The 15,593-nt window shown below is 36.6% G+C and overlaps 1 protein-coding gene across 11 annotated transcripts in view; it reads right to left on the reverse strand.

Moving 5' to 3' along the window:
• The window catches only part of LOC574558 (ras GTPase-activating protein nGAP), a 99,948-nt gene that overhangs the window by 15,629 nt on the left and 68,726 nt on the right, over positions 1–15,593 (reverse strand). For all 11 annotated transcript variants that reach the window (XM_030997766.1, XM_030997777.1, XM_030997768.1 and 8 more), the window contains 8 exons: positions 15,287–15,369; positions 14,955–15,009; positions 14,353–14,464; positions 12,771–12,933; positions 9,782–9,861; positions 9,181–9,440; positions 8,356–8,499; positions 7,378–7,468 (listed from right to left, as the gene is read on the reverse strand). In XM_030997766.1, coding sequence (XP_030853626.1) covers positions 7,378–7,468; positions 8,356–8,499; positions 9,181–9,440; positions 9,782–9,861; positions 12,771–12,933; positions 14,353–14,464; positions 14,955–15,009; positions 15,287–15,369 — 988 coding nt within the window. The remainder of the gene's footprint in view (positions 1–7,377; positions 7,469–8,355; positions 8,500–9,180; positions 9,441–9,781; positions 9,862–12,770; positions 12,934–14,352; positions 14,465–14,954; positions 15,010–15,286; positions 15,370–15,593) is intronic.

A 15,593-nucleotide genomic window follows, 5' to 3' on the forward strand; every position in this document is an offset into this window, starting at 1 on the left:
ACGCCGTCGGAAACAGTTACTTCTTAACGTTTTGATTCAAAACGAATCACATGAGATTTCTACTAGCAATGAGTACAAAGATCATATAAAGAGGAAATGTAGAAGAAGCCCAGTTATGCTTCATGGATTCCGAACTGTCATATCAGGATAAATCAGGAGAAATACACCACTTTATGCTCGATATTCCCTGATTGATGGGGGGGGGGGGATACTGGTTTATAAGAATTTGTTTAATATTCCTTGTTGTTTTTCAGATCCAAATATCTAATGCCTGACTAAACTAGAACCCCTTATGATCACAAAAATCAAAATGTGACTTGCAGTTCTGCAGCTCAAAATCTCTGCAAAAAAGTGTCGTAATTCAGAAGCAAGCTCTAAAATCCTTTCATCCGTACTGCAATTGGAAGCGCTTGCTCGTATAAGCTCTGAAAAGCCGAGGGCTGATCCTACGGCATGGATTGAACTTTTTTCTTCCTCCTCTCTCATCCGTGGATCAAGTTCTCTCCTGTCAGGGAAGAGTCTAAAATGATTGTTAAATTGGCAACTCGGAAGCTGACTTGAATCCCACAAAATCATGTGAGATACTAGGGCTTAATCTATAAATCCATAAGCGAAATTTAATATACAATCTACAGTATTTGTAAAGGTACTGCTGAGTTCTTAGCCAAGTTTGATGACGTAAGACTAGTGATGAGACCAAGTTCAAAATTTTTACTTTGTTTCTCTTTTGAAGAAATTGTTGCAACTCTTTTCCAATATGATTGAAGCTCTAATGTCAGGTATGCTTGATGCCTATTTTTGGGGTAATAACAACAAATGTTAAAACTTCAAAACGGTTCCATTTTCCTCTATTTAAGAAACTTTTGTGATTCTGTCCAAGATGCAAGAGGGTTCTTCACTTTGACAGTCAGGTGTGATACATGTACACAAATTGTTTTAAACAAAATATGATGAAAGCCCAACAAGTCAGGTCCCAACAGGGAGAAGAAGAAATATGAATTATTCACAATATATATGCAGCTCTGTTCAAATGCTATCAAGCTGATAGTGGCTTTCTATTGTCTGAATGATCAGGTCATTGTGTTTCACCTAGATCTCTTCCGAAGAAACTGCTATAATCCTGTCCAAGACATAAGAAATTCTTTCTCCTCGACAGTCAGATATGATACCTGCTTTTAATAGACAAATGACTTCAACACCAACTCAAAGAAAAACCAAATGCCTGAGTCATTCACGATCTCCCTGCTGCTCTGCTTAAATGCTTCCAAGTCAAGAGCGGCTTCAACTCTTCTGACTGATCAAGCCATCGAGTCTCAGCTACATGGAAATCTTGCTTGTTTAGCAGTAAGCATGTCACATCTTTTATCAGCTTTGTTCTGTATGTATTTTCAAGCGCTACAAGATCGGATTACGCCGCTTGGTGAAAGGAACGAAAGATTCTTTTTGACAACCTGACAGAAGATTTGGACCTCAACCAGCTAGAACTTAGAAGGTCACATTAGTTCTTTTACTCCTTTTCATTTTGTAACTCGATTGAGGTAACGAAATGAGAAAAGTGATTTAGTAGGCTATGACTCGTGACATGCGAGGGGGCACGTGTTTGACGTGCCTCCAACGACATCTATGAGTCAAGGCGTTAAAGTTAATAGACTTTACCAGACTGCATGGGTATCTGGAACATGGCACAGATTACAAGTCACCATGAGAGTCAAAAAAGCAATAATACTACATCTAATTAGCAGAGCTTAAATGCCCTTCTGGCTATCTGGACAATAACCATGTTTCTTTATATCAGTTTCATATCAAATCAAATAGAAATATGATATTATGGAAAAGAGTCCAAGGGCAACTTGTACATCAAGATCTTTTCAGTTCATCAAGGGGTATGAGAGAGAAAAATAATTGTCAACATTAAAAAAAAATATATATATATATATATATATATATATATATATATATATATATATATAAGGTATTATTATAAGATCCACAGTCAAACTCCTCAGGGGAAACTAGAAAAATCAGATATTTCCAACACTTCGTCTTAATATTTGTTTTTAATACACAATTGTCCAAAACAAGAGATAGATGAAGAGAAAGCAGTCTCTATAGATAAAACTATTTGCTACAGCAAGTTTGAAATGTAATGTGCACTAGCCTTTGCTCTCTATCTAATTACATCACGAATGTTCCTTCAAAAAGGATTGAAAGATTTTCTAAAGTCATCATAGCTGCTTGCTGTTTGTATGTCTAAGTATGACTACACAATTCAATCATTACCCATTTGAATGCGTAACATAGTTTTTTTTTTTTTTTTTTTTGGGGGGGGGGGGGGGTGAATTTTTATCTCTAAATCAGTTTGTTTGATTTTTAATCCATGATGGCTGTCTGCCATTCTGAGTATGACTTTATGCTTATGACATGAAGCTAGGTGACTCACACATCCAACAAGGTCTCTATCATGTGTGAGCTAGGCTTCCCCTTCCCTTTATATCAACACAAGTATTCCATGGCCTTGAAATAAATAACGACTAACTATATAACCAAGTTAAGACTTCCTAAGTCTCAGAAACCTGTTGACAACAGTGCCTATGTGAACTTTAAAGAAGAGGTATGACTGAAAAAGAAAGTGAAAATGAAGCATACGTCCATTTGGAGCTAGAAGGGGCAATAAGTCTAAACATTTTACACAGATCTTATGCCCTTCTGGCTCTAAAAAGACGACATATTCAAAGGGCAGATAGAAAGGAATTGTATCAAAGAAAAAGACGAGACGAGTACAGAGATAAGAAGGAAAATGAGAGACACCCAAAGAGATTAAACAGACAAATGTTGATGAGATAGATATCATTTAGAAATAACCAGGACCATATATGAGAAAACAGCTTTAAATCCCACCCACTATGTTTCATCTCTAAAATACATCAACACCCTAGATCATAGTTATCAGTCTTGGAACATGAGCACAATCCAATCGAGTAACAACTGTTGACATTCTTTGGCAACACAGTCAAATTTTCTAACATTTAAAAAATCTAATTAAGGACATGTTTTATGTAACCCATAACATCTCACTGCCAAAGAAGAATAAGGTGCTCTCAGGGGTTTCGGATGTCTCTTCAATCAATAAAAACATCACCTAGCTAACACTCACTCAGATACATCAAGTTCCCTTACAATGGCCCAAACAGCCGGATCATTAAAGAACAAGAACTATTACCACTATAGATGCATTAATTTTCTCTATATGTCTCAAATCTAAATGATTTCTTGACATTTCTTATTACAACAATGGAGCAAAAAAGAACAAAACCCTGACCTCAAAAGAAATTATGCTGGACTTCTCATATGTGCCCATTGTCATTCTAATCAACAACTAATGTAACTCACCGTGATAGATACATCAAGTTTGGCCTGGACCTCCCAAATCTGATAGATCTCTTCATAATCATGAAGTCTAAGACCACCATACTTAGACCAGGACCTCTTCATGTTGCACAAATGAAGACCAGCCAATCTCTACAGAACTGCTTGCATCAAACTCAAAGACAGCAACTAACGTCACTTTTCCTTTATTCCGCAGGACTAGTAAGACTAGTCACATTTACTTGGCAGGCAGGGGGCATCCTTTCAAAAGGAAGTTGTGAGAGAACATCACACGGCGGCGGAGAAAGAAGTCATCTCCCAACGATGATGACTGCTGAAGATTCCCAATGATAAATGTTGCGCTTGTTTGGTATTCCCTTGACACACCTGACTAATAATTCCTTGCATACCTAATCTAATTATGACCCACTTCCACACTGAAATCAAATATTTGACATTCCCCAGTGGAATTCACAAAACCTTGTAAAAATGCCAACAGTATCTGCAGGTGGCCTTACCTGCCTGAAAATGTCAGGTCATCTTTATAAATATTTTCTTTGTATGCCAAATTTTGGATGCGTGTCACATGTATAACAGAAGGGGGAAGAACTAATAAATCTCCAATTATTTCCCAATTATTGGCATCTAAAAAAGAATATCTATGATGGTGACAACCTTAGCTCAGCATGCCTTTAAAGTATCACTTAATATAGATTACCTGATGAGCCGGATTATGAGTTATAATGGCCTTAAATGAGAAGTCCGCCCTAATATTAAATTGGTTTTATACGTCAGCTACGTCAGTGTTGCTAATTAATTGATGTTAAATTGATGACAACTTCCAAATTTCATAACTGTCCTATTTTTAATCGGATATTGCTCAAACTTTCACTAATATTTTTCTCTCATTTTTCTGCTTTTATCAAAACCAAATTAATATCAGGGTGGATGGACTTCCCCTTTAAAACAACTGAACCTGGAACTCAAGAAACGTCCATTAATTGTTGAGGACAGGCATTTTTACACAGTCATTTTCTCCCCGGATTGCATAAATTCAGTGTTATGATACCCTCATTAAACAGCATAATAATTTTGCAAATCAGGACCATTCACAAAATTCATTAAAGATTCTCTTGTTTTCCAGCACATTTTTCTTGACTTCCTTGAAAATCTATGATTACCGGTACATGAAAATGATTGTCTGCTGTCTCTCTAGACTACGGTTATACAAACAATAGCCTTTTCTTTCCTTCTCATTAGCTAAAATAAATTGTGTTGACATGTTAACTAATTTCTTTCTGCAATAAGAATTAAAAGTTCTGTTCTTTGGAAGTAACAATCCCCCGCTAGCTCTCCAAGACAAACTCCTTTATCCTACATTTGCAATGAGGAAATGATTTTGAAATTTGTTATTTCTTTGCGTGACAGTCTAAACACATTCTTTTGCTATAGTTATCACAAGAGCCAGGGGGCTGTGCGATCCCACTCCCTGATAAGGTTGACGTCACTAGAGCACGTTTGAAGGCTTAGTGAATCATTCTTATTTGTTTTATGAAGTCTGAAAATAAATACAAACCACTTTCACTGAACTCATTGAATACAAGAAATGTGAAATGATTTTTTTTGGAGTGCAATATCTTTCAAAGCCTTAATTGAATGAGTGTCATGATTCAGATTTATTCAGCTGTCTGCAAGGCCTTGACACAGGATTAAATCTTAAGATTCTCAAGCAATAATCATTAATCTTTTAATCTATAAGGGGAATATATCTATACAAAGATATATCCAAATAAGGCAAGAATATATGAGATGACTAAAAATGTAATGTGTATAGATAAGGAAGGAAAAAGAAGATGATTAAAGGGGGGGGGGGGGGAGGGGGTGAAAGAATATTTGTAGAATTAAAAAAATAGAGGACATAGGATATAATGATGTAGAATGATGGACATACACTGTATCAATAATGTAGGATAGAAAGAGAGAGAGAGAGAGAGCGAGAGAGGGGGGAGCGGAGAGAGAGAGAGAGAGAGAGAGAGAGAGAGAGAGAGAGAGAGAAAGAGGAAGAGGTGTGTGTTTTGTGTGGCATTAAGATAATATAAAAAAACAGAGTTAGAGAGAGAGTGATCAAGACAACACAGAGAGTCCAAGATAAATACATAGAGAGAGAGAGAGAGACATAGAGAGAGAGAGAAAGAGAGAGAGAGAAATGGGGGATAAAGTGTCCAAAAAAATCATTTAACGATAATAAAGAGGGACAATTGGGATAAACAACAACACTCTAGCATATTGAAAGTCTATTATGAAACGGAATCCCAGACGGATAACGTCTACTGACCAACCCTTAGTGATCGACAGCTGACCAGAGAGCTAGGCTGACAAAGGATGATAGATATCTCTCAACTGTCCGCTGATGACCAAAGACAGACAAAGGGTTCTTGACGTTTCAAATAAGAGGTGACTGACACCATTAAGAAGAAAACTGTTGTTATAAAACAGTTGACTTGGTGTCTGTGATTGCGTAATTGTGGTAAAATTAATTAGGTTAAATTTCTTGGCACACTTCAAAATCATGGTTTAACCTTTAAGCTTCATCATCTTTCTATTATCCCTTTACAGCATCGCGCATTGTGTCACTAACAGGAAAAACTGTGGAGGTAGTGAAAAATAGAGCCTTAACAATGTCCAATCTTCTACAGTGTTATCACCAGAAGGTTTAAAACAGTCATTCAAACTGCATTTCGGGAAGAATGATCCAAACACCATTCTTCCAAATGAAACAAGTAAATTCTCATGAATATCCATGACAGAGGAAGAGTTGGCTTTTACTTTAAGGCCTAAAAAAAGATGTTGTATTGCCCTTTGCGACCGACCACAAAATCTTGAAATCTACAGTTGGCTTTTTTTTACCGTTTCTTAGAGAAAAAAATATCAAAGCATTAAAAACTGAGAGATATCAGCCCAAAGAGGGGGGAAAAAAGTTTGAAAAAGCAAAAAAAAAAGAAGATTTCTGACCGACCGACCGACCCATGTTTTGGCACCTAAAGGGCAATACAACATCCTTTTTTTTTTTTTACTATAATATTGATTGATTCAGAAATTCAAATAAGTTGGTAGAAGCATCAGTCACATGATAGTATGACAAACTGAATGAGTCTCACCAACATCTTTCTGGTTAGACAAACAATCAAGGGAAACTCATTTAAAATCTCAAATTCAGCATAAGTCTAAGTTTGTGGACATCGCATTGAAACACACTTTGTAAAGTTACCAGTGTTTCTATGAGAGGTCCCATTGAGCTTAGTGTAAAGACTTGTTCAGATATCATGCAGTAAAATCGCTGCAAAATTTAGAAGCCACAGCTTTTTACAGTGTAAATGAACGAGTACTGCGCCCAACGAGTTCACTGATCTCTGTGTTATAGATACAATAAACGTGTTGCATATTACAGTTTATGTCATCATTAAAAAAAAACAGCTGCAGTTTTTACGCATCATAGCAGAACAAAGCCTTATGCCTTATATCCCTATGGATGCAAAGGTTGTGGGTTCAATCCCCAACACAGCACTAATGTCCTTTGGCAAGGCATTAATCTGTATTTGCCACTCCATACCCAGGAGAGAAATGAGGACTTGGTAGAATGACGAGAGCCTCCGTGTTAGTAATTACCATATGCTATCACGGTGACCATATAATAGGAATACTCCCCAGAGAGTGGAGATGGTGCACATTGTGCATAAACAAATCTGATGACCGGGGTAATGATATCTGTAAAGCGCTTAGAGACGGAATTTTGTATTAAGCGCTATATATATATTCAGATTATAATTATTATCGTTTTTATCATTTTTATTTGTGAGACTTGCCCCTGGCTATTCAGACTTGGTAAGCTGAAATGAAAATCATTAAATTATTTCATGTCAGTAGATGTCATCACAAAAGCCAAGCCACACAAATCTTGAAAGGACAAAACTGAGAAAAAGATTTAAGAAAGACGATAAAAGATGATCTTACCGATATTTCTTGAAGAAAGACCTTCATGTTACCCCACTCTCGTTCTAAGAACTCGTTCATGAATTTCATGTAGTTCTCCTTCGTTCCAAACCTTCAAATGGAAAACACAGTAGAAACAGTTAGCACAATCAACTACAAGCATATCCTAAAAATTGTGTGTTTCTACCTGCATGTTATGTTTATACATACTAGACAGAAAATGTTTGCAATCACAACAGAAATTTTACTTTGCACTGAAAGTGGCTGCTAATAAATATCTGTGACTTTATATTGATAAAAAAAGGTATTTTGTTTTAAGCTTTAAACATGATAAACTTCCAGAATATTAAATTCATAAGTGAAAGACTACCGGTACAAGATGATAAACTGATAGGCAATATCTAAAAGGATAACACATTACTTAATTCGGCATAAGTAAATTCCGGAAAAAATATTGCAGCCCAAACAACCTAAACTTCTGGGAAAAAAAGAAATCTGTCAGGAAAATGAGCTTCAGGGTACAAATGGAGGATGACATAAAACAACATCTGTGATAAAATGCCTCATGAGAGAACCACATCTGATCTAATGTTGCTATTTTAAAGCTCTTACTACTTCACATTTAAAGGTATAGACCAGTTTTGGAAACGCCCCCTCTCAAAAAAAGAAATGGAAGCTCTTATTACCAATCATATGAAAGAATATGTTTTGACTTCTTATACGTGATACAAATTTTGCCGGGAAACCGCCTACTAATTGATATATTTGGTAGTCCCATATACATCTTTCTGTGTACAGTGCTTGTAACTTTACCAAGACTTGGCCAAATTTCTTATCATTTTGATGATTCCAGAACCTTGCAGTACACACCAATACTTATATGCTAGATGATCAACCTTTTCTGATCGATTCCACAACGTTTCTTTCACAATGCAATCGCATGAACAGAACTGGTCTATACCTTTCAAAAAAAAAGTTTGATCTGATGGTAGAACTTACTTGGTGAAGTTGGCAAGGGCTTGAACGGTCTTTGCGATGAGAGTTAGACACCTTGACGTCTTCTCGTTGGGATACTCCTGGATGAGCTCAAAGAGACTGGGTGACATGATGGCCGGACATAGGAACCTCAGAAATATACAACCACTGCAGGCAACGAGATAATGTTTTACATGTTACGTCTAGGTATGGAGTTTCTCAGCATTGGGAAAAGCGAATATGAAGCTAAAAATCCTTTGATTTACGCATTTCATCTGTTTGGTGCCTTAAGGATGTTAACTCTGTATAATATGATATAAGTTAACCCCCTTTTGGCTCCAAATGATTCATTTGCAGTTATTCTGAAAATTTTACCATGAGTGCAGGTGGAGCATTTTACTTTGTGCCACATGGAAATCACTTAAACAAATCAAACCAATTAAAATATCAAGAAATATTTGCCAAATACAAGTCAAAGAGACAAGCCAATTAAACAAATCAAATCAAATCAAATCAAAATATCAAAAATTATTTGCCCAATAAAAGTTTTTTCTAGAGAATTATGCAATGAAATAACACAATGTATAAGGTGAGTCATTCAACCCCTCCCCCTTTAAAAAAAAAGAGAAGAAAATCTAATTCTGTGAACTTTATTTTGTTTAAAATTACAAAAACTAAAAATCTGATCAAATCAGTGATTAGAGATAAAGTTAAAGTCACAATTAGGGTAGATCAGAGGTAGATCTTGGACTATGGTAGATAAAGGTTGCCTCTTGAAATAATTTATAAACCTCAACTCAACCTTCACACCTGGCAACACCCAAACCAAATCTAAACAGCTGTTCTCACCTGATAAGCTTAGAGCACACCTCGTCCCCGTTGATGCGCTCTGTGAAGCGCTCTCTAAGCTGGTGGAAGATGGCTCGGAGGTCAGACGGGAAGGCAGCTGAGGAGTTGAGTATCTTGCAGCAGGCCATCTCACACATAACCATCAATGACTCTTGATGCTGTACCACCGTTCCAGTTAGCACCTTGGTAGGGTCCACCTCACAGTCCTCGTTGGTCATATAAAGGTACTGGACGAAGTCACCCAGGGTGTCTTGCAGGTACTGAGGATACAAAGGCAAACAATATACCATGCAACGGTTTGGGTGAGTTGCAAGTACATGTATCGGTCATTGACAAAGAATGGATAAACCAAGTGACATCATACCTAGGCTACAGCCGATCACATTTTACAAGTCTGAAAATTCATTGTGCTTCATTATACATGTTTTTACGGTTGAATCTAACGATCAACTGATAGCTTTTTTGTTCATTTATTTGAGATTTGTAATTAAAATTACGTCTTTAAATGGTAAATTAATGTTTAAAAAATGTTGCTGAAGATACCAAGTGTCTTTTGCAATTCAGAGAATACTAAACATCTAGTAATGACATCCTCAATTACCTTCCCTCCAATGAGCTTCATGTATGCCTCCATAGACTTCGTTGCCATGGTATTTGCCCGAAAGACCAAACTTTCATCTTCTGCAAAAGTAAAGAAACAAAAGGAATACAATACAATTCTTGTATTTATATACAACTTTTATATTAATCACCAATAGTTTCAGCGTGTGAGACATTCAAAGAAAGAATATTTCATATATATTTTCTGGTGGAAGCCTAAACAAGTACACAATATAAAAGTATACAAGTATAATTTTACTTCTAGGATTAAAAAAAATAGTGATATACACTTCATTAGACATATAAGACCATATATACAAATATATAAGTATATGTATAAAAAATGTAATGCAGAATAAATTATATAGCAGGGCATCCAATCTACTGTCAAAAATACTCTCCCTACAGTCAGCTACAGAGGGAGTAATTGAAAACATTAGCTAGTGTAAGATTGACTTTATATCCATGACTCTGAATGACTGGAGCTTTGACCAAAAACACACTGATGTGATTTGTACTTGAAGTAGGCCTATCGACTATATATATGACTGGAATTGAATGTTAGGTAAAGAAATCACAATAAGAATAGGGATAGGGCAAAGAAAATAACAGAGAAAAGTAAGGACAGAGAGAGTTAAAAAAATAAGAGTTCTGTGAAACAGGAAATAGATGGAAGAACTAGGGAGAGGAAAAGATTGGGAGAAGGCACAAGTATATTTACATCAAAAAGGAGAAAAGAGAGGAAGAGAGGGGAGGGGGGGGGGGGGGGGAGAGAGAAAAAGGAAGGCAACCTCCAATACTCTACAAACGAGGAATGTTACTAAGCCAGAGTGCACTGGCTTAACCCGTCTAGTTCAGAGAGTTCAGAGAGTTCAACCCAAATAAGAGAGAGAGAGAGAGAGAGAGAGAGAGAGAGAGAGGAAGGCGAGCTGAAATAATCCACAAGCAAATAGGCTATATTACTGAGCCAGACTGCTTATAATTACATCTAACATCTCCATGTAACAGGCTTAGTTTAAAAGTTCACCCCAAAAGAGAGAGAGAGAGGTGAAGGAGAAGGCCAACGTGCCTCCAAAACAAAACAATGCCGTCATCACCTCTCAATTCACTGTGTTAAGTGGAGTGGCACTACAACAGGCACCTCATAGTCTGCCCCAACCAAAAGCTAATTTCCTCTCGAGTCGTTAAATCTTCTTCTCTATCTCTTTACTCCCTGGTGGCTTTGGCTATCACAGGATACACAAGCTCATAGTTACGGTGAAGTGCTTTATCTCCTCCGAAAAGTGGACATGGCTACATTTTTTAATGTTGTAAATGAGGTCCATGTTCACAAATTGAATGTGAAGGCTTGATTCTTTTCATTTTATCACACAATCAGGCATGAAACTTTTCAATGGGAAAGAATTGTATGATGCAAATCAGTGTTTCTGATTCAGGCAGAAATTTAAAACTGTTCTGAAAGTCTTTGTCATAATTTCCCTTCCTACCGATAGGACAAAAAATAAGAGGCAAAAAAACGAAGAAAGAATGTATGAAACAAATATCAAAGAAAGATATCTCCTTCCCTATTTAGCGTAAATACAGCTAGTGCATGCAACAGAATTGTTTTTTTGTACAGTGTTTATAATAATGATTAAAGGGTAAATCTAAGCTATTTTGTTCCTAGTTTTACCAAAGACATCTTGATTGCAGGTGACCTGTATCAGGTGACCTGTAATAGCCTTACTTCCATTACACCAAAAATGAAGTGGAATATCACTAATGATGTCAATTTAAGTTCAGAACTCCACACTGTTTGGTAAAGTATGGGACACTGCACAAACACATTGGAATGCCTATTAATCATGCAATTGTTGATAAAAGATGACCCTAAAATGTCAAATTTTGTTTACGAGTTTGAAAATTGACCCCACTTTCATTTATGTATGTCACAGGTGATTGCACATGTGTTTACATGGAGTTTTTGTTTTTGTTTTGTTTCCTGCCTTTCACCAAAGGGAAAATGGAAGTATAGCTCAGTGAATCTAATCACAATTCATCAACCCATATTCAGTTTGGGGAATGATGGGGAAAAGGACTAGTCTACAAGCAAAGACGCTATTTCGACATTGAGCACAATTTATAAAGACATACTTAAAGATAAACTCCAGTACTAGTAAAAAAAATAAAAATAATTCTCACAGAATCAAACGAAACTTACACTGAATGTTCAAGATTACAAATAAATGACATGTGCCAAACAATTTTGGAAGAAAATGTATACTGGCTGAGTAATGAGCATAGAAAGACTCGGAAATCAAGGTAGTACTAGCCCCGACACCATGTGTTGTCCCATATATAGCTTTCTATGTTAGTGCTTGTTACTTTACCAAGACTCGGTCAAATTTATTATGATTTTGATGACTCCAGAACCTTGCAGTGCACACCAATACTTACATGCTACATGATCAACTGTTTCTGATCCTTTGCACACCTTTTCTTTCACAATGCAATCGCATTACCAGTACTAAACTTTATCTTTAAAAGTCTGAAATTTCAAATAAATGTTTATGTTTATAGCTTGGATAATTATTTGGAATGTGTTATTTTTGGTAATTATATGAAAAGTCAATTCTAGTATATTGAACTTTCTGCATTTCAGTAAAAGCTGATGCAACCTTCCCCCTCTCTCTCTCTCTCTCTCTCTCTCTCTCTGTTTCTCTCTGTCCCACTGAACATAAATCCAAACCCCTTATCGTTTCTGTCCCCTAAGTCCCATATCATATAAATCCTTGTCCTTACTTATTCTGTCCAATTGTCCCACTTTATATAAATTCAAGTCTCTTACTAATGCTCTCTACAGTCCTATTACTCAAAAGTATTTTGAAAGTCCCATTGTATATAAATCTTTGTTGCTCATTACTGCTTTCCTTAGTCCCATCATATATAAATCCCTGTCCTTTACTTATCCTCTCCTGTAGTCCCACTGTATATCAATCCCTGTCACTTACTGATGCCTTCTGTTTCATTCATGACCATCTCTGTCATGAATTCCTTGGCTGATCCCAGGCAATGGAGGATCTTCATCAGCGAGGTCGCGACCTCTTCTTTCGCCTTGACATTGATGTCTCGCTCAAGCCTCTGGCATAGGGTCACTGAGTGTTCTTTCAAGTACTGTGAGAGGAGAAAGAGATAGAGATTTGTCAAGAATCTGGAAAGATGAATTTCTACCCAGAAAAGTAAGATTTGAATAGTTGGTGGATGAACAGGAAGAACTGTTTATGCCCTTTACAAACAATGAGTATGAATTACGAGCGAAAAGTTTCCAGTAACTTGTCAGAAGTAGGTAATATGAAGTCTAGCTTCCAGCTTTTCTTCCCTACTGCTATTCTGTCTCATCCACTCTCTCTCTCTCTCTTTCCCTCTTTCTCTTTTTGTTTCTTTTCTTCATCTGTATTCTCTCTTTCTTGTTCTCTCTCTCTCTGTCTCTATCTTGTATCATCATCCCTCTCTCTTCTCTTTTACCCTTTATTTCTTTTCTCAATTTTCTGTATCATCATCACTCTTTCTATCTCTCCCTCTTTCCTCTAATTGCTTTCCTATTCTTTCATTTCTTATGAATTTCTCTATCCCTCTCTCATTTAGTTGCTTATCTTCATCTCCCTTTATCACTTTCTTTATATCTTTAATCTTTACATTCTCTCCTTTTCCCCAATATACAGATCTTGATGAATATCTTTCTCTCCTACCGCCCCCTCCCCCCCCCCCCCCCCCCCCCCCCCCTCTCTCTCTCTCTCTCTCTCTCTCTGCCTGTCCAGCTCTGACTAACTTTCTATCCATATATCTCATCTTTCTCTCTTGTTTAACACAAGGGTGTGTTCGTGATGCCCGAACCTTGCCAAGTACAAACCCAGGTACACATAGTCGGAAACTGCGGTCACCAGAAAGCGGGGGTAGCTTGGCAAGATTTATGAGGAAGCTAGCGGACTGTTTGGGTAATTTGGAGCAGGAAGCCAGGCTCATAACTCTTGTCTCGTTTGACTGATTTCCTATGGAGTTGGCAGAGGGTTCTGCTGAGGTTTCCATGGGAGAGGACGAGTCGAGCTCTGATATCAAATGTCATGAAAATGTTGAACTACATGTGCCTGATAATGTATCATTAGCCGGAATCATCCATTATCTCTTTTTTATCCCTCAATCTTATCTCTCTTGCTGTGACAGTGCTCTTCAGAATCACTGATAAAGATCAATAACCTCAAATAAAGACAGCATGTACATAGTATAACTGGCCAAGATAGATGTTATACTTCAAGCTTAAGGTGATTTCAAGAATAATATATATGTTGTATAATTGAAACAAAATACTCTTAAATTTGGCTTGCTCAGATGTAATTTGAGTAAAAGTTAAGATATATGGCTTAGCCAAGTAAAATGCTAAGTAATATACTGACTTCATAATTTTGCAAACTGAATTGAAAACAGGGCCCGGTGTCTTCAGACAAGTGATTGGTGAAGTCTATGCAATAATGACAATGGGGGGGGGGGGGGGGGGGGGGCTGACTTTTGGGCTGGCTGGGGGAGGGGTAACCTTACCTGTGCTAATTCTGAGTACTGGTTGATAGGTAGAATGGAGATGTTTTGGTAGCGAGCTTTTATTCGTAACGAAGGGATCTCCCCCCTGAAGTTGGGGCCGGTCACACGATACCTGAAAACAAGAATATATAGAAAAGAATATCTTTCAAGGGTTCTTTATTAAATACTGAAAAAGCACATTGTAATTTTTTTTCTCACTTTTAGTGCTAATGTTCATAATGCTTCTGATACAAACTTTTTAAATACATTTAACTTCCTCTCTTTTTGTATCAATTCTTTAGCAATTATTATATCAATATTTCTATGATTTTTTTGGGTGGGGTTAAAATAAAATTGATAATTATAAACAAAGATGTGGTTAGATAAAGCTTCTGTTGCACTACAAGGGTTGTATCGTCTTGTATACATCTACACAGATTATCACTGAAGAAAAAAGGTGTCTATCTACCAGTAGTCAGTATATACAGAACAAGTACATTTATATCTTCTGTTTAGAGTCAAGAAGGACATTAGCTAGTATATAGTAACATAGAGTTAATGCCCCTCTGACTACGAACAGACAATATATTCTATTCAGACTCTTATGATTTTAATATACTTACCAACTTTCTACTGTTGTTTTACTATTAACCATGTTGACTGGTATTGAGACTAGCCCTGTAAGGGAAAAACACAATGGAAGAGAGAAAATTTGTAATATAAATGTACATTAATAACAGAATATAGATAAAAGTAATTTAATTGCAAGACAATTTAATTCACAAAATAAACAGCTTATTTCATTTGATTGGATTTGACAATCTGTTTGAAACTTATTAGGTACAGTGTGTAGATATCATCCATATCATGATCGGAATGTCTGATGCAAAAGTAACAGAATTCAAATCAGAGCGATACTGTTATTCTTCTAAACTATTTATTATGTCTTCCTTACCTATATAGTTCTTGTCTCTTCTCTTCTTCTTCTCTATCTCTTTATATACATGTACATTGATGGCCTCAACAGCTGGCAAGCATCTGTAATTCAAAGAGAAAGACAATGGAAAAAGGGAGCAACATTAGTGAATAAACAAACCTTTTAATATAACACTTTATCAAACAATTATTAATAAGTCAGGGCCTTATCTTATAAGGAGTTGATGAAAACTGATCCCAAGTCCTCAAATCAATCAGAAACAGACACAATCTCATGTTTGTCATGTACATGCATGTACAATGTTTCAGCTGATGTCACTTAGGCT

The sequence above is a fragment of the Strongylocentrotus purpuratus genome, unplaced genomic scaffold, assembly GCF_000002235.5.
Source record: "Strongylocentrotus purpuratus isolate Spur 01 unplaced genomic scaffold, Spur_5.0 spur5_scaffold_4, whole genome shotgun sequence".
In the NCBI taxonomy this organism is placed as follows: Eukaryota; Metazoa; Echinodermata; class Echinoidea; order Camarodonta; family Strongylocentrotidae; genus Strongylocentrotus; species Strongylocentrotus purpuratus.